The 26,536-nt window shown below is 36.3% G+C and overlaps 2 protein-coding genes and 1 long non-coding RNA gene across 5 annotated transcripts; all 3 read right to left on the bottom strand.

Moving 5' to 3' along the window:
• Positions 1 to 3,783: 3,783 nt before the first annotated feature.
• Positions 3,784 to 6,798, bottom strand: LOC125582110. The gene is made up of 4 exons (XM_048748632.1): positions 5,578 to 6,798; positions 4,991 to 5,500; positions 4,698 to 4,925; positions 3,784 to 4,608 (listed from the first exon to the last, which is right to left on the bottom strand). The coding sequence occupies exons 2-4, from the start codon at positions 5,042 to 5,044 to the stop codon at positions 4,345 to 4,347; spliced, it is 546 nt and encodes a 181-aa protein (XP_048604589.1). The 5' UTR covers positions 5,045 to 5,500; positions 5,578 to 6,798; the 3' UTR covers positions 3,784 to 4,344.
• A 377-nt stretch (positions 6,799 to 7,175) lies between these two features.
• On the bottom strand, positions 7,176 to 10,072 carry LOC125582109. 2 transcript variants are annotated; one of them, XR_007319968.1, is made up of 4 exons: positions 8,863 to 10,072; positions 8,058 to 8,760; positions 7,583 to 7,972; positions 7,176 to 7,503 (listed from the first exon to the last, which is right to left on the bottom strand). XR_007319968.1 is itself a non-coding variant. In XM_048748631.1 (3 exons), the coding sequence occupies exons 1-3, from the start codon at positions 8,139 to 8,141 to the stop codon at positions 7,297 to 7,299; spliced, it is 681 nt and encodes a 226-aa protein (XP_048604588.1). In that variant the 5' UTR covers positions 8,142 to 8,178; the 3' UTR covers positions 7,176 to 7,296. The 2 variants fall into 2 exon arrangements, 1 of the variants encoding a protein (XP_048604588.1); XM_048748631.1 differs by lacking the exon at positions 8,863 to 10,072 and having other exon boundaries at positions 8,058 to 8,178.
• Positions 10,073 to 15,379: 5,307 nt separating this feature from the next.
• Positions 15,380 to 16,406, bottom strand: LOC125582108. Of its 2 annotated transcripts, XR_007319967.1 has the most exons (4): positions 16,246 to 16,406; positions 15,973 to 16,132; positions 15,732 to 15,821; positions 15,380 to 15,636 (listed from the first exon to the last, which is right to left on the bottom strand). It is a non-coding gene; the product is annotated as an uncharacterized LOC125582108 (long non-coding RNA). The 2 variants fall into 2 exon arrangements; XR_007319966.1 differs by having other exon boundaries at positions 15,380 to 15,821; positions 16,246 to 16,405.
• Between the last annotated feature and the right edge of the window lie 10,130 nt (positions 16,407 to 26,536).

Genomic DNA, 26,536 nt, shown 5'->3' with positions numbered 1-26,536 from the left:
CCCGTCACCTTATCCACACTTGAAGTGGATAAGATTTACGAGGAGGTAAATTTTCAAAAAAATTAATTTTTAATTATTCATTTAATTTAACTTTAAATTTTTACTTACAATATTTATTTTTTGTTTTTAAGGTTGTCCCTAAAAAAAAGGGACGGACGTTGGGTATTGGTTCCGTCAACGATGTTCCGAGAGCGACATCGTCTTATGGTCAGCGACGGGATGATGAAGTCACAGAGCTGCGTAGAGAGTCCGCTCAGCTGCGTAACGAGTTGACCGCGACAAAATCTCGTATGGGTGGAGTCGAGGGCTTCTTGGACGTTATTGCGGCCACAAATCCGGAATGGGAGTCCATGTTGAGGAACATGCGACAACAACATCCCATTCAAGGCGAGTCATCCGACGTACATAACGAGGCGGATGTTACGAGGAGGAGTGATGAATTCTACCGGGCGATGAACGACCCTTAGTTTTTTTTTTTGGTTGTTGTATTATATAAATTCAAAACTTATTTATATATAAAATATTTTTATATTGATTTATTTTTATTTTGAATTTTAATTTATTATTAAATTAAATAATTTTAATTATTTTTTAATTATATTTTTAAATTCTGTAAAATAATAAAAACGAAGTAAATTCGTAGCCAATGTACGACCTCTTTACGTGGAAACCTTACGAGGAAATGACGAGAAACATTTAACGAGTATTTTACGAGGAAATAACGAGGAAAAGTTTACGACCATTTTACGAGGAAATCATTTCGTGGTTGTTACGTGTATTTTGCGAGGAAACTCTTTCAAGGTATTTACGTGTAGGTTACGATGAACTATTTTTGAGGTATTTACGAGGTATTATAGCGACGTCCTTACGTGGAATATTGACGTGGTCTTTACGACGAATCGTCCTACTTTGTCTTTACGACGAAATATATTTCTCGCTAAGTTACGACGAATTAGCGAGGAAATATGTGTTACGACAGACATGTAACGAGCAAACGCGTTTCCTCGCTAATTCGCGAGGAAAGCCTCTTTTACGACGAATTAGCGAGGAAAACCACCCTGGTTAAGATTATGTTTTCTTGTAGTGGGTGGTCTCCCTCTTAGCTCTATCTCTAGTTTTCCTTTGCCCTTTTGACACCTCTCAAGCTTCCCGGTGATGTGCTGACGATATATGGTGAAATTCAGAGGTTCCGGCAACTATTCTGACCGCGGCGGAGTAGGACCTGGTCAGACTGAAGGTGGATCTGGAGCAGTGGCGAGCCGTGTGGAGAGGAGGTCTCGGGATGGGTCAGATTTAGGAGGAAACATTTTATCTTGGTCTCGGTTAACTCCCAGCTTCGAGGCGGTGGCACGAGGCTTTTGTTTGTCACCTCGTTACAGATCTGAAAGCTGTTTCAGTGTAGCTGGCTTGAGGTTCAGATCCGTCAAGAGAGGGCGCGTGTATGGCGACTGGAGCAGATTCGGTGTTTGGATTGCTCTTCATCCCTTCACGGTCATGTGAACCTTGGAGTTTCTCTCTGGAGATGGCACGATGGACGTGAGTTCGCTGGATTATCTCTCATGTCTGAACTTTTGGATAACGTAAAGAATCGTTGATGGTTCGGTCGAGAAAGGAAGGGAAGTGCTTCACTTTGTACAAGCTGAGTATCGACATTGGCATGAAGGTGTCCTGGTTGAAGAAGTCGTTTCATCCGGTTCTTGGACGCGAACCGTGTTGGGTCTTCAGCTTTCCCGAGGAGTCTACCGTATGCGCAGTACCGATTATTGACAGACCCGGTAGCTGTGTCTCTTCTTATGTTTTCTCAGGTCAGGTATGATCGCTGATGGACCCACGGCATCAACCTGACTTTCACAGACTTAAAACCGCTGTCCTGAATCCCCGAATACTTTTGAAGTGGAATATGCACCCTCTAGGTGAAGGAGCAATTGACAAGGCCTATTCTTCCGACTCTTCAATCCAATTGCAACTAGCTAGTATATAAATTCTTATTCTAGGTGTTTTGGGGTCAAGGTCATGTTTTGTAGCTGTTTTTAGTGGTAGAATTTAGAGGTTTAAGAGACGGTTCATCTCGGGTCTTGGTTTTTTCTCGTCCTCGGAGTGGTGAAATATGTAAAGTCGATTTGTATTGGGTAGCATAAGATCCTTCCAAGTGTTCCTAGGTGATACTAGATCACGGCATTGCATGTGGGATTAAATCTTCTGAGATTGTAATCTCCTTTCCACGAATTGGTAAATGAAAGTTGATGTTTGAGCAAAAAAAAATGGTGATGAGATTGAAATGAGTCTCATCTTGCCCACAAGAGAATGAAACTGTTCTGGCTGTAATGCTTTAGTAAAAACATCCGCAATTTGATTACCTATTGAGCAGTGTTTTGAAACCCGACCCAGACCCGCAGTTAAATCGGTAAACCCGGTGACCCAGAAAAAATCTGGTTTGGGTTTTGTGAAAAATCCAATATTTAGAAACCCGCAAAAACTCACTAAAGTCTGAAATCCGATACCGGTTGAACCAATAAATAATTTTTACTATTTTTTAGATTATGTTTTATATTCTAAGTTTCTAATTAAAAAGTTAAGTGCTGACAAAAAAAAGTTAGGTTTTTTTCCTTCTTAGTTTTATATTTGTGATTTTTAGATTTTGATGAAGATTTCACTATGCCACCTAGAGAAAATGAAGTGAACGATGGTAGAGAGAACCAAAACTAGTTGATGTGATTTGGTGTTAGTTTATTTCCGTTATTGACAATTTATTACAATGATCTTTTACTTTTGGTTTATTCTGAATTTGAAGTTTAATTTATTATTCACATTAGACATTTAAATATTTATGAATTTTGTATCTTGATTTTTTTTAAATGTCATAACTCTTACTTTTTTATAAAAAATTTAAATAGTCTAAACTATTTTTTCATATTTTGTATGTCAAATGAAAATAAAAATATAAAAACTAAAGTTAAGTATTTTCTAAATACTTTTTAAACATAAAATATATACATATCCAAACTATTATTTTATGTTTTAAAAAACATTTAGAAAATACTGAACTTTAGTTTTTATATATTTATTTTCATAACTAATATATTATTATATAGTAAAATTAATTCATTTATTAACCTGTGGTTCAACCGCGGTCGACCCAGTGACCCAGCGACCCGGTAAGTAGTCCGGTTCAATGTCCGGGTCGGGTTTAAAAACATTGCTATTGAGACATGTAACGTCTTGGTATGTCCAACATCGATCATGTCTTGAACTTTATGACAATCAGATTCTAAATGTTTAGTTCTCTCATGAAAACTACATTGTTAACTTTATGTATAGCTGCAGTGGAATCACAAAAGAATGCCATAGGAGCTTGTTGTGGCACACCGAACTCTCAAAGCATATTAACGAGCCAATGTATTTCCCTTACTCCAAAACTCATAGCTCTGTATTCTGATTCAGCAGAGAAATGCTAGAGTATATAGTTATTCTTGGAATTCCATGAGATCAGGGATGTGCCAAGGAACATATAATAACCACTCGTAGATCGTCTTGAATCTTTACAAGCACCCTAGTTAGCATCTGTGAAAGCTTTAAGGACCAAGTCATTTGTAGCTGAATAGAATAAACTCAAACCAATACTCCCTTTCAAGTAATGCAAGACTTTATAGACAGCTTGAAGATGTGAATTCTTTGGGGGCAAAGAAATATTGGCATAGTTTATTAACAAAAATGGTAATACCATGTCTCGCCACTACAAGAAAACTGCGCGATACCGATGGACAAATCCGTCATAATCTCGTCGGGAAAGCCGCATACCGACGGAATACCGACGAAAAATGTCCGTCGGTATCATCTCGTCGGTATACTGATATTCGTCGGAAATTTGTCGGTAAATACCGACGAACATATTTCGTCGGCAAATACCGACGAACGTATTCCGTCGGTTTTTATCTAAAATTTCTGACGATACATATCCGTCGGTATTTATAGAGAATACCGACGAAGAGAATTCGTCGGAATTTCAGAAAATACCGACAAAGGGTGTTCATCAGAATATTCAGAAAATACCGACGAAAAAAGTCCGTCGGTAACTGAAAATAAAACCGACGACTTTATTCCGTCGGAATATCATGAAAATATCGATGGATCTTATTCGTCGGAAAAATGTAGAAATTCCGACGGATAACTCTATCCGTCGGTATTCCTTTTTTAATTAAAAAAACAATTTTTATAATTCTTAATTTAATTTCTGGAAAAAATTGATAATTTAGAATTTAAAAACATTATAGATATATAAATTCAACATTATTATACATTAAAGTTATAAAAAGTAATAAAAAGTTTTTGAAAATTAAAAAACAACTAAAAGTCTTCACCGAATCGGGTCCTAAACTTCTGCAACAAGGTCTGGGTGAGAACATTGTTTTCCTCCATAGTCATTCGGTTTTGCTGCAGCTCAACCCGGATTTCAGCATTGTCCTGCTTCAGGAACTCAATCTCCGTATCCTTGGTCTTAATCTGCTCCATAAGCTCATCAACGAGTGGATAGTGAGCTGAAGAAGAAGAAGAAGCCCCTCCGGTCGAACGAGCCAATCCAACATAACGGCCCTTTTTCTTTGGAACAGCCTGAATGAGAAATAACAAATACATATCACACACATACGCATGCACACACACATATCACACATACATAGCAAAAAGAAATTAGAATGTACCTCGAGAACAAGGTTGTTGAGTTGCTCTACGGTTAAGGAGTTGGAAGATGCAGAATCGCCTTCTTCACACATAGAAGCTTGAGTCGCGAGGAGATCCACTTTTCGATTTTCCACGACCTGGATTACGCCCTTAATAAGTCCATCCTGAATCTCCCCATTCTTCTTGTTGGTATAGGCGTTCTTCATCAGGGTAAAATCATCTACGGGAACTCCACCGTTTTCCTTCATCTAAAAACAATATATTTAGTATCACATATTTAAAAATGAATAAGAAAATCAGATTAGAAACTTACTAGCTGAAGTGCTCGGGTCTGTAAACTTGTTGCCCCTAAGTTGTGGACAAACATCCCTTTCCCGCCACGCCCGCTACACCGATTTTGCGAGTTGATTGTCGACAAAGACTTTGTCTCATCTTTCGTCCAATGAGCACACAAATCCCGCCAAACGTCTGGGTTGATGTGCTTTGGGACCTCGCCAACATCGAATTTTTGCTTCCACTCATTGATCCGCTTGGTGTAGTGCGAAGCTGCTTTGCGGCGGAAAACAATTTTCACTTGTTCTGTAATCCCTGATTCCCAAGTGAACTCTTGCTGCAAAATAAATACAATTTTTTTTTTAGAAAGTTACAATTGTAGAAATTTTTTTTATAATATTAAAAATTGACAACGTATACCGCAAATTGCCGAAACCAAAGTTCTTGATCTTCTTCAGGCATGTCATAGAAAGTTGGATAACCACGCTTTAGCATCGTGTACTCCATCCTAAGAAGGCTGTTGGTGATACCATTGCCAGACAAATCAAACCTACGAAATAAAACCAAACACAATTAAATGTAAAAGATGAATATAAAATGAAAGAACCTTTTAAAACAAATACTTACCAAGTGGTGTTTGGGACAATAAGATAATTTGGATCAAGGCGCTGAAGCGATTCTCGGCCAGGTTGCCTAACTAACTCCGCAACAGTCATCGTAGTAGGCAATCCTCCTCCTCTTGAACTTTGAGAAGGGCCGGAAGCTACAGAAGGGGGGTGCGGGCTGCTAGAGGGGTGGGGGCTGCTGGAGGAGTGGTAGCTGCAACTGGGCTACTAGCGGGTGACGTACTCTGAGTACTCTGAGTGACTGAAGAAGTACCCCGGCGAGAACGACGTCTAAGTATAAGAGGAGGTGGTTCATCCCTACAAAAAAAAACATTAGTAAGCTTTTTTATTATTTAGAAACGTTTTATAATTAAAATATTTTTATAATAATTAAAATGTGTTTTATAATTTATTTAACGAATTTTTATAATGAAAAAAATATTTTTTATACCATATGCTGATTTTTTATAAATAAAAACGATTTTTATATAATTAAAAACATTTGATTAAAAAAAAACTTTATAACTTCAATAACTTCAAAATCTATAACTTCAATCACACAAATCCTAAATCAAAACTTCAATCCCGGCCCTAAACTAACTTCCAAATCCCTAATCAATCTCAAAATCACATAAACCCTAAAACTAACATTGTAACCTTTAAAATCCCATGAGCAAAGTTAAAGGAATTGAAAATCTTACATGACTGGGTGAAAGAGGAGGTCGAATTTGGGGGATTTAGCCGGAAATCGCGAGGGAGGAGGAGAGGTTGGGCGGAGAGAGAGAAAAAAGGGGAAGAAATGAGGAAAAAGAAGAGATTTTCTCTTATGTATTCATTTAACAAACTGACGGATTACCGACGGGTTTTTTCCGTCGGTATTTAATATACCCGTCAGAAATCCGTCGGTTTTTTAATATTGGCGGTTCGCTGAAATTTTGCCCGGTACAGCTTCACCCGGGTAATTTTCTAAATACCGACGACCATTTCCGTCTGCTCCTCGTCGGTATAGTTAATTCCGTCGGTTATTTGTCGGAATATTCCGACGAGATACCGACGGATTACGGTTTAGAGTTTACACAGGGTGTCGAAATTATTTATATTTGTTATACGACTTTCTAAAACCGATATATTATGTTATATAATCATAAAACATTCTCAAAAAATGTTATAAATTTATTTGAGTGTTACAACTTCTGAGAACTGGCACAAGCCAACTTAAAAGTGTATGATGTTGTTCGAACGGTTTTGATTTAATGATTATATATATGTCATGTTCAAAGTTTTAAAACTGTGAGAATACAATGGGTAGATTTGTTGTCTGATGTTATATATGATATTTAATACAACTGTAAAAAAAACATACCTGTAAGAAACCGAAACTCTAAATTGATAATGTCTGTCGGTATTCCGTCGGTATTTACCGACGCATTTCCGACGAACCCCTCAAATTCTAGGTGTTCGTCGGAAATGCGTCGGTAAATACCGACGGAATACCGACGAACCCCTAGAATTTGAGGGGTTCGTCGGAAATGCGTCGGTAAATACCGACGGAATACCGACGGACATTATCAATTTAGAGTTTCAGCTTGATTTTTGTTTTACAACCGTTAGATTTTTAAATCAACAAATCTAATTTATTTTTTTAATTTTAAAGTATACAACGTTTCAAACCCATAATTTGTTTTTAGAAGAAATCTACAATGTTTAAAAGTAATTTGCATATACATTCATAAAAGAGTATCTACTCTGCATCTGAGGAATTATCTGATGATGAACATGATGAATCTGAATCGTCTTCGTCAAACTCTCCAATCTCGCCGTCCTCTTCGGTTAATTGTTGTTGTAGTGGATCAAATACTCCTTGTACTCGGCTTCTGGGATTTATTGACATGACAACGATCCAAGGATCGTTCCTTTGCCTAATCCGCGGATAACGAATATAGCAAACCTGAAAAATTATAAATTATATAAGTCGAAGTAATTATATATGATTACTTCCGATGGAAAATATATTTCAACATACATACCTGGTCAGCTTGTGAAGCAAGAATGAATGGATCGTAAAAATCCAGTCGTCGTCGCGAATGTACAGATGTAACACCGAATGCGTCAGTGCTTACTCCGCGACCAACAACGTTGTCGTACCACTCACAGTTGAAGACAATACATCTCATGCCAATCATTCCCGGGTACTGAATTTCCAAAATCTCGCGTACGTTACCGTAGTACACATCGTCTCCGGATGACGAAGAAACCCCACAATCAACTGTTCTCCTTACAGTATTTTCCTTAAGAACTCTGAATGCATATCCTCGAGTGCAATATCTCGGATATGACTTCGCAACAAACTTTGGACCACAAACTATCTCACGTAACCAATCTTTAGGTGGGTGCCCAGTAGCTAAACAATGGCTTACCTATAAAAACAAAAAAATGTTTTCTTTCATTAAAAGATAATAAGTAAAATGATTAGTTACCACTAATTACTGAGTAGACACTTACATAATCAGAAAGCCATGTTGCAAAGTTGTTTTGCTTGAGTTGTTCGAGTTGTTCTTCGGTCGCATCCGGGTACTTTAAGCGCATCTCTACCAAGTAAATACTGTAAAAAACACAAAATGTTAGATATGTGTCAAAAATATTGCAAATAATTCATAGTTTTAAATCTATGTACCTCTCATATTCAAGAATGTCTTCGCAGTTTGTAAGCAAATATGTGTGCAAATGAGCATGCTCAGCCACTGTAAGTATCCGGTCCGTTGACTTTCCACTATGTCGTCCAATTTGTGTAAACATGTTTGGCACATAAACATAATATGTTGCCCTTTCACCTCTATCATCATGCCGTGCAGGTCTTCGACTTTTTGTTCGAACTTCTGATGGAAAGTAGTATTCAGCAAAGTTTGAGGTTTCCTCATTGATGCACTGAGACACTATTGATCCCTCCACCTTGCTTAAATTCTTGACCTTCTTCTTCAGATGAAACATAAACCTTTCGTACAAATACATCCACCTGTACTGCACGGGACCACCGAGTGCCGCTTCTCTCGCAAGATGAATAGCAAGATGCTCCATAACATCAAAAATGATGGAGGAAATATCTTCTCGAGGTTGCAAAGGATCACCGGTATTTTAACTTCCAAATTGCGAATACCATCTGATGTGAGTGATCTCGAGCATAAATCACGGAAGAAAGCACTTATCCCTACATACACGAAGAAAAAAAATTCCATAAGCATATATATATATATATAAGCATTAAAAAATAATATGACAATTAATTTAACTATGTTAAATTTTAAAGTACCTGCGATTGCTTCGTGGACATTTCGTGGCAATAGTGCGGAAAACGCAAAAGGAAGGAGGCGCTGCATCATTACATGACAATCATGGCTCTTCAAGCCAGTAAACTTCCCTTCACTTTTGTCAACACAATTACGCAAACTTGATGCATAACCGTCTGGAAATTTAACACTGTGTGTTATCCAATCAAAAAACTCTTCTTTTGCAGTTGCATCCAGTCGATATATGGGAATAGAACCTTTACCGTGCTCATCAACATGAAGTTCGAGACGAGCACAAATATCAACCAAATCCAGTCTTGACTTCAAGTTATCCTTCGTCTTGCCTTGGACATCAAGGATGGTGTTCATCAAATTGTCGAAAAAGTTCTTCTCAATATGCATGACATCTAAACAGTGCCGCAACAAATGAGTCTCCCAATAGGGCAAATCCCAGAAGATACTTTTCTTATGCCAATTATGATTTTCCCCTACACCATAAATCGGTTCATGTCCGTTTCCACCCACGTCTGGCGTTCTATCTGCACCAAAATCTCTTAATTGTTCCTTCAACTTTTTGCCACTTACTTCTTCAGGTGGACTGTCAAACACCCTCTTGTTCTTTGTAAACAATGTCTTACTCTTACGATATGGATGATCGTGTGGTAGAAATCTCCTGTGACAGTCAAACCAACACGTTTTCCGACCATTTTTTAGTTGGAAAGCATCTGTGTTGTCTTGGCAATAAGGACATGATAGCCTCCCATGCGTGGTCCATCCAGATAACATACCATATGCTGGAAAATCACTTATTGTCCACATAAGTACTGCTCGCATCTGAAAATTCTCTTTCCGCGAAACATCGTATGTATGAACACCGTGCTCCCATAATAATTGCAGCTCATATATCAATGGCTGAAGAAACACATCCAGTGATCTCTTAGGATGATCTGGCCCGGGAACGAGAATTGAGAGGAACAAAAACTCCCGTCGCATACACAAATGTGGTGGTAAGTTGTAAGGTGTCAAGATTACCGGCCACAATGAATATTGTCTTCCATGCTTTCCAAATGGGCTGAAACCATCTGTGCATAATGCAAGATACACATTTCTTACCTCAGATGCAAATTCTGGATATGTTGATTGAAAATGCTTCCACGCCTCTGCATCGGAAGGATGTGTTATCTCACCATTTGTTAAGTGCTCTGCATGCCATCTCATTGGTTCTGCTGTTCGTTCAGATGATATAACCTCTTTAATCTTTCAGTCAACGGCAAATACCACATTCGTTTGTATGGCACCGGAACTCTTCCACTCGTATCCTGATAACGAGGTTTCCGACAGAATTTACAATTCTCCCTGTTCTCATCTGCTCTCCAGTAAATCATGCAGTTATCGATGCATACATCTATCACCTGATATGGTAAGCCAAGACCAGCGACCAATTTTTGTACCTCATAATATGAGCCAGGTGCAAGATTATCTTCAGGTAGAACATCTCTAACAAAATCTGCAATCGCATCCACACATTCTTCAGCCAAATTATAGTCAGTCTTTAGCGCCATCAATCGACTTGCGGATGATAAAGGTGAATGCCCATCTTTACATCCTTGATACAATGGCTGTTTAGCTGCATCTAACATTTCAAAAAATCTTCTCGCTTCTAGATTGGGTTGTTCTCGTTCTCCTTCCTCTTCACATGGGAAATTTTCTAAATTGGGTTGTTCTTGTCTATCTCCTTCCTCTTCACCCGACGGTAAATTTTCTCCATATGCATCATATACCATCTGAACAGTCCCTACCCCAAAATCTACATTTGTGGTAGGTTCATCTAACCTATCGGCAGTTTGAGGTTTGCTACTACTACCATACTCAAATCTTTCTCCATGAAGATACCAAATCTTATAACCACGTGTAAATCCTTTCAAATATAAATGACTCCATACTTCCATTTTTTTGACACGGATATTATTCTTACAAGTAGAACATGGACATAATAAATACTTACTTGTTCTTGCTTCCGGTTGACTTTGAACTACCCCCATGAATTCTTGAATACCACGTGCGTATTCCTCCGTAAGTAAATTTGTATTTGGATCCATATGAGGTTGATCTAACCAAGAACGGAAATTATAAGGAGTACCCATAATTTATAATGTTTTGTTGTGATTTGAATGAATGAAGGAGAGGTCGTATTTATAATGAATCTGGAAAACTTCCCGACGGAAAATATTCGTCGGTATTCCGTCGGGAATCATAACGGCTAAATTAACGTACCAAACCCGTCGGTGTTCCGTCGGTAATTTAAACGGATACTAACAGCTACATAATTCGTCGGTATTTCGTCGGGAAGTGTAACGGCTGCAAATTCGTCGGTATTCCATTGGGAAGTGAAACGGCTGTTCAATCCGTCGGTATTCCGTCGGAATATACCGACGGAATTCTGACCAAATTCCAAAATTGTCGGTACTGCATCGGTATTTCGTCGGTATGTGTCAATTTTTTGCAACGGTCATATTTTTGTCAGTTTTTTGTCGGTTTTCTGTCGGGATCGTATGACCAAATACCGACGAAAGTATTCTGTCAGGATTTTCCGACGCAGTTCCGACGAATTTGCCGAAATAGATTTCCGACAAGTTTTCGTCGGAATTCCGTTGGAAAATCCTGACCGATTTTTTTCGGTCGGTTTTTCCGTCGGTATTGTCCGTGTTTTCTTGTAGTGCGCGGTAATGAGATACATCAACCTTCCCCACCATTCGTTTGTATAGAAGAAGATCAGGTTGGAGAGGTTTCACACTATCCTAGATGCAAGAAATCCAGTTTCCTCACGTAATTCCAAACTATACTTCCTCTGTTTAATCGACATGCCATAGAAGATCTAACAATTAGCCCCAATAAATAACGAAGAGGACCAAGATCATGAAGCCTTAAGTGTACAGCTAGAGTCTCTTTAACAAAGTTAACATCTTCATCATTATTAGAGGCGATGATGATATCATCCATGTATACCAATACTGCAACATATTTTGTTCCGACTATTTTGATGAACAAAATGTGATCCATAATGAGACTTTTAAAAACCAAATGACAAAAGAGTCAGGATGAACTTCAAGAACCATTGTTTTGACACTTGTTTTAAACCATACAGAGATTAATTGAGCTTGCAAACAACATTTGGTGGCAAAGTAAAACCAGCTTTTGGTGTATAACCCGGAGGAAGTTTCCTGTAGATTTCCTTTCTTAAATCACCATTAATAAATGCATTTGAAAATCCAATTGAGTTAAACACCATTTCTTAGCTACAACAATCACAAGGAGTGTTTGAATTTAGTCATCTTTGCAACTTGAAAGAAAGTATCTATAAAGTCAACCCACTTTAGCAACAAGTCATGCTTTGTAATGTTCCAATGTACCATCAGCGTCTTTGTAAAATCATTTGCATCCAATGGAATGCTTATCAGAAGGAAAAGAAACGATATCTGATATATGTGTAGCTTCCAAAGCAAGTAGTTCCTCTTTCATTTCTTTAAGCCAAGCATCAAATTTCTTAGCCTGAGTAAAAAAAGATGGCTCAGGAGATAAAAGGAGACTTGTTATTCAGAAGTGGTGTTAGTAGTCTATTGATTAGAAATACAGCCCTTAACACTCAATCTCCCCAATATTGAAGAGAAACTTGAGCTTGAAACATTAGTGTATGAGCCACATTGAGAATGTGCTGATGTTTCCTCTCAGCTATAAAGTTTTGCTGAGGAGTCTCAGGACTTGAGTGATAAGCAATGATGCCTTTCTTACCGTATAGAGAGGCGAACCTCAACTCCAGAGCATTATCAGATCAAACACCTTTGACATGAGCTTATATTGTTTATCCACCATTGTTAAGAAATCTGGAAATACTTGTAGAACTTCTGACTTTCTCCGCAATAGATATATCCAAGTCACTCTTGTATGATCATCCACAATGGTCAGAAAGTATTTATATTATTAGTATATAAAACGGTCCACATATATCAATGTGAAGAAGATCAAAAGCATTAGCACAAAGGTTATTAGAAACATTTATTTTGTTTGCCAAAGAACATATGGAGCAGTGAAAGATCATTTATTCTTTGCTTGATTCCAAGTACATTAGTGATCAAGTCTATTATGTCCACAGAGGGATGACCTATTCTACTATACCATAAAGATGTATCAACTATGACATTAATAGATGGTGATTAGATCAAACTTGCAAGATATGTGTTAAGTGCTCCATCCAAAATGTAGAGGTTGGCTATCTCTTCACCTGACCAATCACCAATCTTGTATCAGACAAGAGTTTTGATCAAACATCACACGACATCCCAAATCCTTTGTTAGTTTACTTATACTGAGAAAATTCAACCTGAAATCAGGTATGTAGAGAACATTGGTCAGCAGAAGATACTCGTTTAGTCTAATCTGACAAATTCCTTTTACGTTGATATTCTGACCTGTAGGAAGAGTTACTGATTTATTCATAGAATCAGACATGCTCTCAAATAATCTTCTGTCATATAAGACGTGTTATCCATGACGCATAATAACCTACTGGTTTCACCGTGTTGGTTTGTTTATCATCATAGGAAGACTTGTCAGTAGGATTCTTCTTGTGCTTAAATCCTGGTGGATAACCGTGTATCTTATAGCACTTGTAAATGATATGTCCATTGTATCCACAATAAGAGCATAGTGGGCTTGATTGTTTGGAGTTGTATGTTGCATTGATAGAGCCATGGATGTTCTCAGTACTGGCACCATAGAAGGCACTTGCATTTTGTAGAGAAGCGATGTTTCTTTGATTGAAGTCCTGATCCAAGAGATTGTAGACCTCTGACAAAATCCAGAACATGTTGCTTCATTATGATCTGACTCCTTGCATTCAAGTATGAATCATTGAGTCCAACAACAAAAATTGATGACCTTTGTGTGCTATGTCTATGTAATTGTAGCTTTGCAGCAAGTAAAAGTCTTCATACAATCTTCACCTTCACGATCATCCCAAAGAGTTTTGAGTTTTGTATAATATGATGAAAGATCCGATGAGCCTTGTTGAAGAGACCAAATTTTCTAAGCTAACTGATAAGATCTTGGAAAATTAGTTAGATGAAACTTTGCTGTCAGATCTTTCCAGATTTCCGATGCATCATTGAACCTTAAGATGCTTCCATACATCGGTTTTGTAACAGATTTTAGTATCAAGATTTCACCATACTGTTACATCTCGACCAGATTCTATAATGTGGATGCGATTCAACAAGCCTATGTAAAGAACCATCTACATATGCAATTTTGTTCTTCCCATCTCAGGAAATAGTCATCGCCAATGTTCCAAGTATGATAGTTAGTTTCGTCGAGTACCTCTGAGATGAGAGAAATCACTGGATTATCAACATTAGTGAGAAAGTATGGCGAGTATTAGATTCCTCCAGAATCAAGTGAATCAGATGATGTAACTGGATTCAGAATTGGAAACGAAGGAATCAGAACTCATGAAGGTGGTGGATCGCCGAAATCGTCACCAGAATAGGTGGATCGGGACAAATCCATCGGAATAAGATTTGACAAAGAAGCTTTGGCTGGAGGAGCTGATTTTGCAGCTGATCCATCATTGCGAGCTGACTGTCGTGTTGATCAACGAAGAACAATCATTTTGCGCTGAGATTTCGCCGGAAAAAGATTTGATGAGTTGATGACGAGGAAACGATGAGCTTGATGATGACAGAAGCTCGGATCGTAATCGTTGAACTTCGATTCAACGCTCTGATACCACATTAGCTAAGTGAAGAGAGAGAGAGAGAGAGAGAGAGAGAGAGAGAGAGAGAGTTTGTTATTTATGTTATTCTCATTGAAGATTTCAGTTACAATAGTGAAACTTGTATAGACTTGAGTTAACCGGAACAAGTTAACCAATAAACTGTTAAACCCTATCTAACCATTATTCTAATAAATATCAAAAACGTCCACACTTTACCGGTCATTTATATTTCTCAAGAAAGAAGAGGCAGTTTTTTCTATACAAAAGTTATTAGTATTGAACCTATTGTTCGAAGTCGGAAAATGCTAGACCATCTGAATTCAAAATTATACTCCTAATGTATATTATTTAAATTCACATAAGTGTATATTAATGTACATTCAAACTCATGCAATAACCTTTTTGTAATATTTTATAAATCGGTGTCATGAATGGATTTCTGTTTCATATCGCAATTTCAGATTACGGAAATTAATTTGGTTTTATTCTCTTTTCTCGTGTACAGCTGGAAAGACCGAAAGCCGAAAAGTTTTTACCGAATGTATTGCATGGCCTAGTTAAAAAATTGGTTTGAATGGACCAAAACTGGTCATGTGCTTCTTCTATTCAGCAATTATCGTATACGCAAAATATTTTAAGACAAAAGGATTTATTTGTCGAGTCAAAACTATCTTGAAATCAGACATAATTTTTTTTTTGTCAACGCCAATGCGTTTGAATCTACTCTATTAAAATAGAGTCCTAAATTTTATCTAATTAAAAAGTTGTCATTTAAATTTGGACGGTTTCAATTTTATTACTATGAACCTTTTCAAATTGATGTATATTATTACACGCTACAAAGTAAATACAACCGGATACCTTAAATTAAACCAACATCCTATATTAAACCTAAACCAATCTCTTAATCCGAAATTTAACTATAATTAAACCGAGGGTTATCTACTATTAGATTTACAATACAAAAACTCCAGTAGGACCATGGTATATAGGTGATCATCGTCTTTGTTTCTCTTCAGTTCATAAACTGCAACATAAAAAAATCTTATTATTTCATATAATGAGTCTAAAATTTAAGAAACTTATATTTTTCTTAATCGCTATTGAGTTGAAGAAGTTAACTTTAGTTTCAAAGTCGGATATTGAATTTGCTTTTGGTACTGGGAAGATTTCATTTTCTATGATTCGATCTTGAATTTGACAGCGTCTGATCTACAAGTTTTGTACATATAGATCAATAAACAAATGAAAGAAAGCTATTATTAACACAATATAAAACTGGGATTAACCATATATATTACTTTGGTTTTTGAAAACGTTTAAGATTATACGAGCAATAAGACTCCGGTTTGAATATTATTACCTTGAACCTTACGGAGATTGATATAGCAAAGCTCATGCATGTGTGAGAAACATCCGAGACGATCAATCTTAACTGATTTCGTTGTTATATTTCGGATTTTTTTTCCATCGAAACCATGGAAGAGCCTGATTCTGAACGTTCTCTCAAATCAGCGTCTTATCTACATGGTTTGTATGTCAAGATCAAAAAACCGATGAAAAAACCCTATTAGTAACACAATCTTTGAACGTTTAAGAGCATATCAAGTATTAGGCGTAGGGTTCAGATTATAACCTTTAGTTTCCTCCGATTGAATCCTGAAACCTCATGCATGTCTTGAAAATCCAAAAAAATATAGAAGATCAATTAATTGTGTATATAGTTTAGGAAGAGAAAACTTGTATCGGTCAGTTGAAGAAGAGAGAGAGAAACGATGAACTTGATCTGATTTCTTACCTTTTACACCGACAGAAACAAAATTAAAGACAGTAGAAGTTGTTGACTTTACACTTCCGGACAAAAATCAGTTACACATTAGGGCTTAATTAAATTAGATATTTCTTTGCTAAATTATTATGTGTTGGGCATAATCTATAAACGAAATTATTAGCCCAAACTTTAAATATTAGAAGTTTATACATTTATATTTTCTGGGCCAAATATGTTTTAATCAGTTAGACAAAAAAAACTAATAAGCAAATAGTATAACATGTGTTAAATATAATATAATACATTAAAATTTAAACAAAATTTACCAAATTATTAATTTAAAAGAAATACTATATCAATTATATCTAACATTATTATCCAATCTATTTTTTTTGTTCAAATATTATCCAATCTATTAAATTTTAGACTTTGTAAACTAACGCCATATACAACATGTATTACAATGTATAATATGAATCATTATACATTACAAACTAACACCATATACAACACATATTACAACATATAATATGAAACATTTTACATTATAAATTAACACCACAACAAATATATAAATATTATATACATATATTATATACCACAAAATATAAATAATAAAATATAATGACTTGGTAGAGTTAATCTGCGCTTAAGCGCGGGTCTGTATCCGGTTATTTTTAAAGCTTTCATAAGAGAGGCTTTTTTTTGACTTTTTTGTTACAACATAAGCAATAAAGGAAAAGAAACACAAATACAGAAAATAACAAAGACCCTAATTAACAATCTTCCAATAGGATCAAGATAGCAAAGCCCGAATGCTAAAAACCCACAAAAGTGGTTCAGCACTTAAGATGAAGTTGCCACCGTCAAACACACTCTTCCAAGCCATCGTGCACAAAGAGGAGAAACCGAGAATTGAGGAGCCGAATTCAAAATATACCGGAAGCACCATATATGTTAATTACCGTTTTTTGAAAACCGTTTTTCGCTCTTCTAACCGGTTTCGGGTTATGTAAAAAAAAAATAGATTTGAGTTAAATCGGCAAATTCGGTCAAACTCGTTAAAATCAGTAATCCGGTTTAATATTAAAAGCCATTTTTTTCCAAATTCAAGTTAAAAAAACAAAACAAAACATTTGTGATTTTTTTTTTAAAAAAAAATCATAAAACGCTCATATTAATTTAATATCTATCTAAATAAATTATTTTTCGTAATAACTTATATTATTTTATCTGCATATCGTTATTTGATTCTAACAATGATATATAGTTTTATAGTTATACAATATAAAATACCATTGTTAGAATCTAAAATAGTGAACTTTATATTATTTTTAGAATCTAAAATACCACTAATGGTGCTCTTATCTACTTGTTGAAGACAACTGAATACCAAGAATTTAATTAAGAATACAAACATTCCAGCATTTAGGCGATGGACTCTTCTTAAAACATTTCCTGTTACAAACTGTTCAAATATTATTATTTTTTTAAAATATCTACAGTAAACACACTATTAGTTAGTACTGTTAGGACTATAATATTTTATTAATTTATAGAACTATTAATTTACAAAGCGTTTTCTCTTTTAGATTTATATATTTTGAAATATATATATTTTATATAATAAAATTATATAAAATATATATAGCAAAAATAATTGACTTCAATATTTATATGTTGAAATATAATAAAATATTTATATGTTTATATAAATAAATATAAATATTTATATTTATATGCCAATATTTATATGTTTATATTTATATGTTTACAATATATATATAATAACATATAATTGATTTCATTATTTATATATTTATTAAATTTTACAAATTTGAGTTTCATATTGTTTTATTATATTATTTAATGTATATGAGATATGTATCATATAATTTAAATGTGTGTTTTAGATATAATTGTATTTAATATTATAAAATATTATAAAATCGTAAGAAGAATTTGAACTAAAATTCATTGTGAATATAAAATAAACTATAAAATATTTTATTTATATTTCTATAAATTATTAATATATGATTCTAAAGAGACTATTTATTTACATAAGATCTTCTAAAATATTCGATTTATGTCACATTTTAAAATATTCCAATTTGGGATCAACAAACTTTATTAATGTATCGTGTATATTAATGTATCGAATATTTATTTTTAAATTTTCTAATGTATATAATTGTAGTTTACCATATAAAATATGCATATCAGAAATCATTTGATTTCTAGTGCTTTTGGATGATTGATATTGAAGATACTTAACAGAGCAATATGTATGAACCAATTGTTACAAACTAAAGTCTGATTATTAAAGAGCTTTTTGCAAGATTGACTCAAAACTCAAAGTCAAACCTAAAACTAACTCATGCTTTTCTTGAATTTTTCTTTTGTCCTATTCACCCCACAAGTTCATGATATTCACGAAAATGCCATCAAATTTTTTTTATTTTTTTTTTCCGAAAATGATATTTTTACTCTCTCACCCTCATCAATTTCAAGTAATTACAAGATTGCCATTATGATCAATACCCCAACCACCATGAACAACCAATTTGAAGCTCTTAATGCACCTAAAATCGATTTACTCTCTCTCTTTCTCACTTGTTATGAACTAAAAACAACATCTCTTTCACTTTGCCTCCATATTCATCCAAAAAACTCAAGCTTTTGATTCAAATTTTTTTATGGTTTATAGAGCCATTCAAGCATACTATTCTTGGTGGGTTACTTTCGTTTGAGATTGTGGGTGGTTGGAGAAGACTCTGTGTGCTAAGGAAGTCATCTCACTAGTTTAAGGTATGAAACTGAATTTTTTTCCAGATCTGTTTGTGTAGAAGACTTACCCGTAAGTAGTCTGGCTGTAGAAGACTTACGGGTAAGTCTTCTGGTCAAACGGACGACTTATTTTTAAGTCGTCATCTTTGTTTGTTAAAAAAAGAACTAGGGAATACCCTAGACGACTTACTGATAAGTCGTCTAGGATAAATGGGTTAGTTTTGCATTTGACCGAATTGTGTCAGATATTTGACTATTCCTGGACGACTTACCAGTAAGTCTTCTCCGGGAAAACAAAAATTTCAATATTTTATTAAATCTGGACGACTTATCTGTAAGTCGTCTCAGGTTACTTTTGCAATTGGAAAATAAAACTTAAATTTAACTTTTCCCAGACGACTTACGCGGAAGTCGTCCAGTAAGACGACTTACTTGAAAGTCGTCCAGGATAAGCAAAGTCGTCCAGATTTAATTCCTAGATTATGGTCAAACCTTGCTTATCTCGGACGACTTTCTTGTTTGTCGTCTGCCTGGACGACTTTCAAGTAAGTCGTCTGGGTAAAGTTAAATATATAAGTTTCTTTTTCGAATTGCAAACTAACCTGAGAAGACTTACAAATAAGTCGTCTAGCTTTAATAAAATATTGAAATTTTTGTTTTCCCTGAGATGACTTACTGGTAAGTCGTCCAGGAAAAGTCAAATATCTGATACAATTCGGTCAAATGCAAAACTAACCCATTTATCCTAGACGACTTACTGGTAAGTCGTCTAGGTTTTTTTTTTTAACAAACAAAGCTGGACGACTTACAAGTAAGTCGTCCTATTTAAAATTCAATTGCAAAAATGACCTGTTTGGACGACTTACTGGTAAGTCTTCCAGACGACTTACTGGTAAGTCTTCCAGACGACTTACTGGTATGTCGTCTGCGTCAATGTTTAGTAAACTTTCATTTTCTCTATGTTTACTAATGTGTTTTATTTTGAATTTTTGTAGATGATGCGTCAGTTACATGCAGTGTATGGAAAATGGTTGTTGAATGATTGTCGTTGGGATTTTGTGGTTGATAATGTCAAAGGAGCGAGAATCATTTTTTTGGGGGAAGGTTCGACACATGCTGAACTTCTTGCAATGGCTCAAGAAGATTATAACCTGGACATGAGCACAGAATCTGTGGAGATAACCTACTCATTACCAGCAGAAATGATGCAGGCTCCAGACACCCCTCCTATTCATGTTACAAGTGATAGACAAGTTCAAAACTTGCTCGAGATAACCAAAACGCATGAAGTACGGCTTTGTGTATCAAGCCGTAGCAAGGTGGAAACGGTTTCAGAGTTCAGGGAAGATGATGAAGCTGATGAATGTTTTGAAGATGATGATGATGTTGATTTGGTTGAAGATGAAAATCATGACGGGGAGGAGGACGATGGGGATGAGGACGATGGGGAGGAGGATGCTGGTATCTCTATTGTTGCTGAAGCGGACGAGAATGGTGAGGATTACAGTGTTTATGGAAAGGTTGAAGATGAGGATGAGGAAGATGATGATATGTGTTTTGAAGATATCGAAAAGATTGAAGGAGGAAGATCGAATGGTAACAGTATCTATGTCAACCAGAGTTTTGTTAGCAAGGATGCACTGCTTTCAGAGCTGCGGTTGACAGCAGTGAGGTTTAAGTTCTCCTTCAGAATATACATGTCAAGGAAAACTCTCCTTGTGACAACATGTCCGGTTAGTGGTTGTCAATGGAAGGTCAGAGCGAGTGTGAAACATGGGACAAACACGTTTTGGGTAACAAAGTATGTGGAAAAACATACATACTCAGCGGGAGACCGACTCGCTCAGCGGAGACACTGTACTCCGAAGTATGTTGGTAGGCTTTTCATTGATCGTGTTGGAATCATTGATGGGTTGAATCCGCAGCATATCACTGATGCAATGAAGAACATGTTTGGCATGACGCTTGATTACACCACTTCATACAGAGCACTTTTATATGCACAAACATTGGTGAGAGGATCAGCAGAAGATGGGTATTCGCGTCTGCCATCATATCTCGAGCAAATCTCCTTAGCAAATCCCGATTCTATCACGGCTATAGAACTTGATTCTATCAATAGATTTAAGTATCTATTTCTCTCTTTTGGAGCTTCTATCAAAGGTTTTAAGTATCAGAGAAGGGTCATTGTGGTGGATGGGACTCACCTAAGTGGGAAATATGGAGGTGTTATGTTAGTTGCAGCCGCACAAGATGGGAATTTTCAGATATTTCCATTGGCTTTTGGGATCGTAGATGCTGAAGATGAACCTTCTTGGGAATGGTTTTTCACAAAATTGGCTAGTTGTGTATCTGATGAGCAGCCTCTGGTGATAGTCTCTGACCGGCACGCGGCCATTAAAAGTGCGTGTGATAAGGTGTTTCCTTGGGCAACCCGAGGAATATGTTATTATCACCTTCAAGATAACATTGTCAAAAAGTATAAAGGGAAACATCTCTTGTACTTGGTGAAAGGTGCTGCTTATGCTCATACGGTTTCAGATTTTGACCGGTACATGGCTGAGATACGGAGTGCAAACCCGGACCTTGCAACGTATTTGGAGAATGCCGACGTCAGCCTATGGTCAAGGGTTTATTGTCAGGGGGACATGTACAACATAAAGACAAGCAACATCGCTGAATCTATTAATTCCGCTCTGAAGCTAGCTAGAGGATTTCCGGTTCAGTTCCTGTTGGAGTTCATAAGGGAGAAGCTAGGAAAGTGGTTTTGGAAAAGGAGAGAAGATGCTTTGAGTCTCCCAACTCAACATAGTCGAGGTGTTGAATACTTGCTTGCTGTTCGATCGGAGATAGCGGATACGATGACGGTACAACCAATTGATGGATGGCGATTCTTTGTGAAAGGTGGGAAAATGGACTGTGTGGTTGATTTGGAACATGGAAAGTGTGATTGTGGTGTCTATGCAGTGGAGAAAATACCTTGCCCTCATGCTATAGCTGCTGGAACATCTGTTGGTTTGCATATCTCCACACTTGTATGTCCAGTGTACTCAAAGGATTTTCTGTTTGCAGGATACTCAGAGAATATATATCCTTGTGTTGGACAACAAGTTGAGGAACGCACATGCTTTCCTCTGGAAGTAAAACGTGGTCCGGGAAGACAGAAGAAATCAAGATGGCAATCTTGGTTGGAGCTATCCAGGATGAGAGGACGCAAACCCCGGAAGCAACACAGAGCTTATAGATGCTCAAAATGCAAGGAAACTGGCCATACGAAACCACAATGTAAGTCGTCCAGTGTTTAGTCTTCCAGAAGACCTTCAGTTAAGTCGTCCAGAAGGTCGTCCAGTTAGTCGTCCAGGGCTTTTTCTTCCTAGAAGACCTTCAAGTTAGTCGTCCAGTGTTTAGTCTTCCAGAAGACCTTCAATTAAGTCGTCCAGAAGGTCGTCCAGTTAGTCGTCCAGTGTTTAGTCTTCCAGAAGACCTTCAATTAAGTCGTCCAGAAGGTCGTCCAGTTAGTCGTCCAGTGTTTAGTCTTCCAGAAGACCTTCAATTAAGTCGTCCAGAAGGTCGTCCAGTTAGTCGTCCAGTGTTTAGTCTTCCAGAAGACCTTCAATTAAGTCGTCCAGAAGGTCGTCCAGTTAGTCGTCTAGAGTTTTTTTTTCCAGAAGACCTTCAAGTTAGTCGTCCAGTGTTCAGTCTTTGTACTAAAAATTTGTGTTATGAACTTATATGTGTCAACTTCTTTGTCAAATTGCACTACCAAACAAATTTGAGATGGTCTTGCCCTTTATATTATCCAAAATATAGTTACAAAAGGTCACTGCTCAGAAGACTTTCCAGACTACTTATAGTTAAGTCTTCTGCGCAGAATATTGTTACAAAATAGGGATCAAGTTCAAATACACACATCAGCCTAATCTATCATACAAAATCATCTAAAGTGGCCTGTTTATCACCCGTCATACGTACCCAGGATGTCATCCATGTCCTTGTTTTCGAACTCATGCGCGTCAGGAAGCTCTTGAAATATATCCACCGCCATCTTATCCCTCATACTCTTCCCGTTGGCCTTAGCAAAGTATTTTTTACTAAACTCTATCCCAAGAGCATGACATTCAATGTACTTTAGAGTGTACACGCCACAATCACCAGCTCGGGCCGGAGGTATATTGGTCGGTCTCTCATATGTGAATGGCTCCAGGCTGTATTGGGCACGTAGTTCGTCTGAGGAAGCGTACTCAACAAGCAGATAAGGGAACATGTAGAGAAAAGGCTCCATTACCACATCGAGTTCTTTTGGGGAGATACTGGAACAAATGCTGTCAAAGACGACTATGTGCCTCTTAGGGATCGATATCCAAATAGCAATCCAATGACTATCGGCGAAGTTTACTGGCGCATAGATATCATCAATATCCGTCCCCCAAACCTTGTTCGATTGGCAAAATGATGGTATAGTGCCTGCATAATAATTCCACGCCCCACCAGGGAGTCTTCTTCCTAAACCGTTTTGATCGGGCTTCGAGTCCTTAAAATCCTTGAAGTTGAATCTCCATTGCTGAGCAAAGAGATGATCAAGGAAGCACATTCTCTCGCTCCTGAAATGTTGTGGGTTAGCATTGTACCTCTTCCTCAGCACATTAATCCAAGCATCAATATGCTGCATATAAAATAAAGTACAAGCCAGAAGATATCAGACGACTTAGTGGTAAACCTTCGGATAAAACCTAAACTCTTGGGTAAATCATAAACTCTAAATTATAAACAATAAATTATGTATTATGTGTGTGTTTGTTGCGCAAACATGCTAAAAACTAGCAATAAATTAGAGAAAACATTAAAAAAAATAGTTATTGATACATGTATATTACTAGTTCATAGCATATTAATCACTAACAAAACAAGAAAACAAAGTGTCTATTGCATATTAGCATGTATACGTGTGTTGCCCAAAAAAGCATGTATACGTGTTACAAAAACACCATACATTAGCATGTCCCAATATGGAGGTGTCGTTTGTTTTGGTTAAGGGTCTGATAGAATGAAAGATAGCGAGTGCACTTACATGAGTTTGCGGATGTAACTGGTTACAAATTTTAGCGGTAATAAAAAATTTGTACGATTGATACAACGGTTACAAACTGGTGCGTTTTGCGAAATATTTATGATTAGATGATTATGAGATATTGCATCGGTTTAATAAAAAATTATCAATATTAACACATTATAACATAATAAAAATATCAAAACATACTATTATGATAAAATATAATAATTCTTAATAAATTATAATAATTAATAATAAAATATAATTAATAATAATATTATGCTCTTATATATATATTTTTTTGATGAAATTTTAAATTTATTTATCATCAGAAGAAAGAATAGTTATTTACACAAAAATCTAATATGTATCAAAAGACAAAAAAAAATATAAATACCCCATATGACCACCAAACCACGTTTGAAGAAGACTTGATATCTTGGGTTTCTCACAATACCGAGCAGACAAAATTCTAAGTTTTATTGTTTTCATAATCAACTTCGCTAGTTGGTCCGTTGGCCTGCTTCTCTATAAATGTCTCTTTCCATTTCTTTCCCTCCAAATATAATAAATGGCCACCTGTAAAGCTAGCCTCCATAGAATAGAGGTTACTCTATCATGGGAGCTTCCAAGAATCCGAGCCAGAATCTCATTCCAACCAGGGGTGGAAGCTGGTTGAAGCAATGAGCCAATGACCTGCAACCAAAGTCTGTATGTGTAGGAGCATGCAAAGAATAAATGCTATCTTGTTTCCTCTGGTCCACCACAAAATGGACAGCCTTGCACTCTCCCCCAGGCTTGCATTCTAACCCATGTCGAGAACTTGTCCTTTATGGCTAACCATGTTATGAATGCATACCTAGGCACAGCTTGCGCAAACCAAACGAATTGAGACCAAGGAACTGTGGCTCGTCGATGCCTAATCATATCCTAAGTTGTCTGCGCAGAGAACTCCTTTCCATAGTCCTCATTTCCTCTCCTCCACTGAACCACATCTTCCACACTAGTCTCCCGCTCTAGCCGGAAGTCCTTTACCAGAGATATCACCTGCTCAATACGTCGGTCCCTTGAGTTCCGAAACCTTCATTCATGATCAACTATGACATCCGAAATCTGGGAATTTCGAGCAATGCCAAGTTTATGGGTGCCTCTCTCGCCTATCACCTCAATCAATCTTTCTCTAGGGTGCCAAATATCTGTCCCAAAACCCTACTACCTGACCATTGTGAAACTTCATATCCATGAACCCACTGTCCCTTCTCTAATATCCTAGAAAGAGACATCTCACAGAATAACTTGCTTCATCCACGTCGCCCACAGAGACCATGAGTTGTCAAACAAACGTCATATCAACTTCAGAGCAAAGACCATTGAGACATCTTTTATTCTACGAACTCCTAAGCTGTCTTCCTTCTTCAGTGTGCATACTTCTTCCCATGCTACTTTTGATTTAGTTGTAATATTTAGTGACCCACTCCAGAGAAAAGCTGAATACATGCTTTCTATCTCATCAATTCAGTCTTGTGGTAAGCAAAAAGCTGCACACCAAAAATTTGAAATGCTTGCAATAAGACATTGCTCACGATAACATACAGATACAGCGATAATGAACAACCTTGCCTAATGCCTCTAGAACTGGGAAAGAAAACCTCCAGATCACCATTGATGGAGACCAAGAACATTGTTGTATCAACAAACCTCATGATCCAGGTGACAAATAAACCAGGGATGCCCATTGCACGGAGAGTAGCTTCAATGAATGACCATTTCACAATGTCGAAGGCTTTGGAGATGTCAAGTTTGATAGCGGAGCGAGAAGATACCAGCGGCTTATGTTTTTGTAGTTTAACTGAAAGTTATAAATGATAGCGTAACGCTGCTATTATATATTTTTGTAGTTTAAATGAAAGTTATAATGTCAATAATATTTGTTTTGAAGATTTATTTATAATTTTTAAAAGAATATTTTGTTTTGTTTATGTATGTATATAGTTTTATATATGTATATATCTTAATGTTTAAAATTATAGTGAATAATTTTTGTTTATTTTTTTATAAAATAAATTATAATACTGTTAGTGAATTTAAATTTAAATTTTAAATTTATATATAATAGAAGGCTGTGATGAAAATTTTGACCAAAAAAAAAAAGTGATAAAAAATATTACAATTTACTAGCTTGTCTTATCATCCACATTATTACCATTTAGGGTCTGGCTAATTTCTCCATTACCATCTACAAACGTTGTCTTTATAGTTGGTATCGGTTATGAAATCTAAAATTAAAATATTTTTATATTTATTTATCCATCCGCA

This window comes from Brassica napus, chromosome C2 (genome assembly GCF_020379485.1).
Source record: "Brassica napus cultivar Da-Ae chromosome C2, Da-Ae, whole genome shotgun sequence".
Classification (NCBI taxonomy): Eukaryota; Viridiplantae; Streptophyta; class Magnoliopsida; order Brassicales; family Brassicaceae; genus Brassica; species Brassica napus.
The sequence above is the reverse complement of the archived record's forward strand: the minus strand, read 5'-3'. Positions and strand labels throughout refer to the sequence as shown.

Bases quoted from the DNA above. Each gene is read 5' to 3' on its own strand.
- LOC125582110 (XM_048748632.1), bottom strand. From the start codon at position 5,044: ATGTTTGTCCACAACTTAGGGGCAACAAGTTTACAGACCCGAGCACTT. The intron at 4,926-4,990 runs GTAAGTTTCTAA...TATTGTTTTTAG, and splicing joins AGACCCGAGCACTTCAGCTA to ATGAAGGAAAACGGTGGAGT. The intron at 4,609-4,697 runs GTACATTCTAAT...TTTCTCATTCAG, and splicing joins TCAACAACCTTGTTCTCGAG to GCTGTTCCAAAGAAAAAGGG.
- LOC125582109 (XM_048748631.1), bottom strand. From the start codon at position 8,141: ATGCGCTTAAAGTACCCGGATGCGACCGAAGAACAACTCGAACAACTC. The intron at 7,973-8,057 runs GTAAGTGTCTAC...TTGTTTTTATAG, and splicing joins CAACATGGCTTTCTGATTAT to GTAAGCCATTGTTTAGCTAC. The intron at 7,504-7,582 runs GTATGTATGTTG...ATAATTTTTCAG, and splicing joins TTGCTTCACAAGCTGACCAG to GTTTGCTATATTCGTTATCC.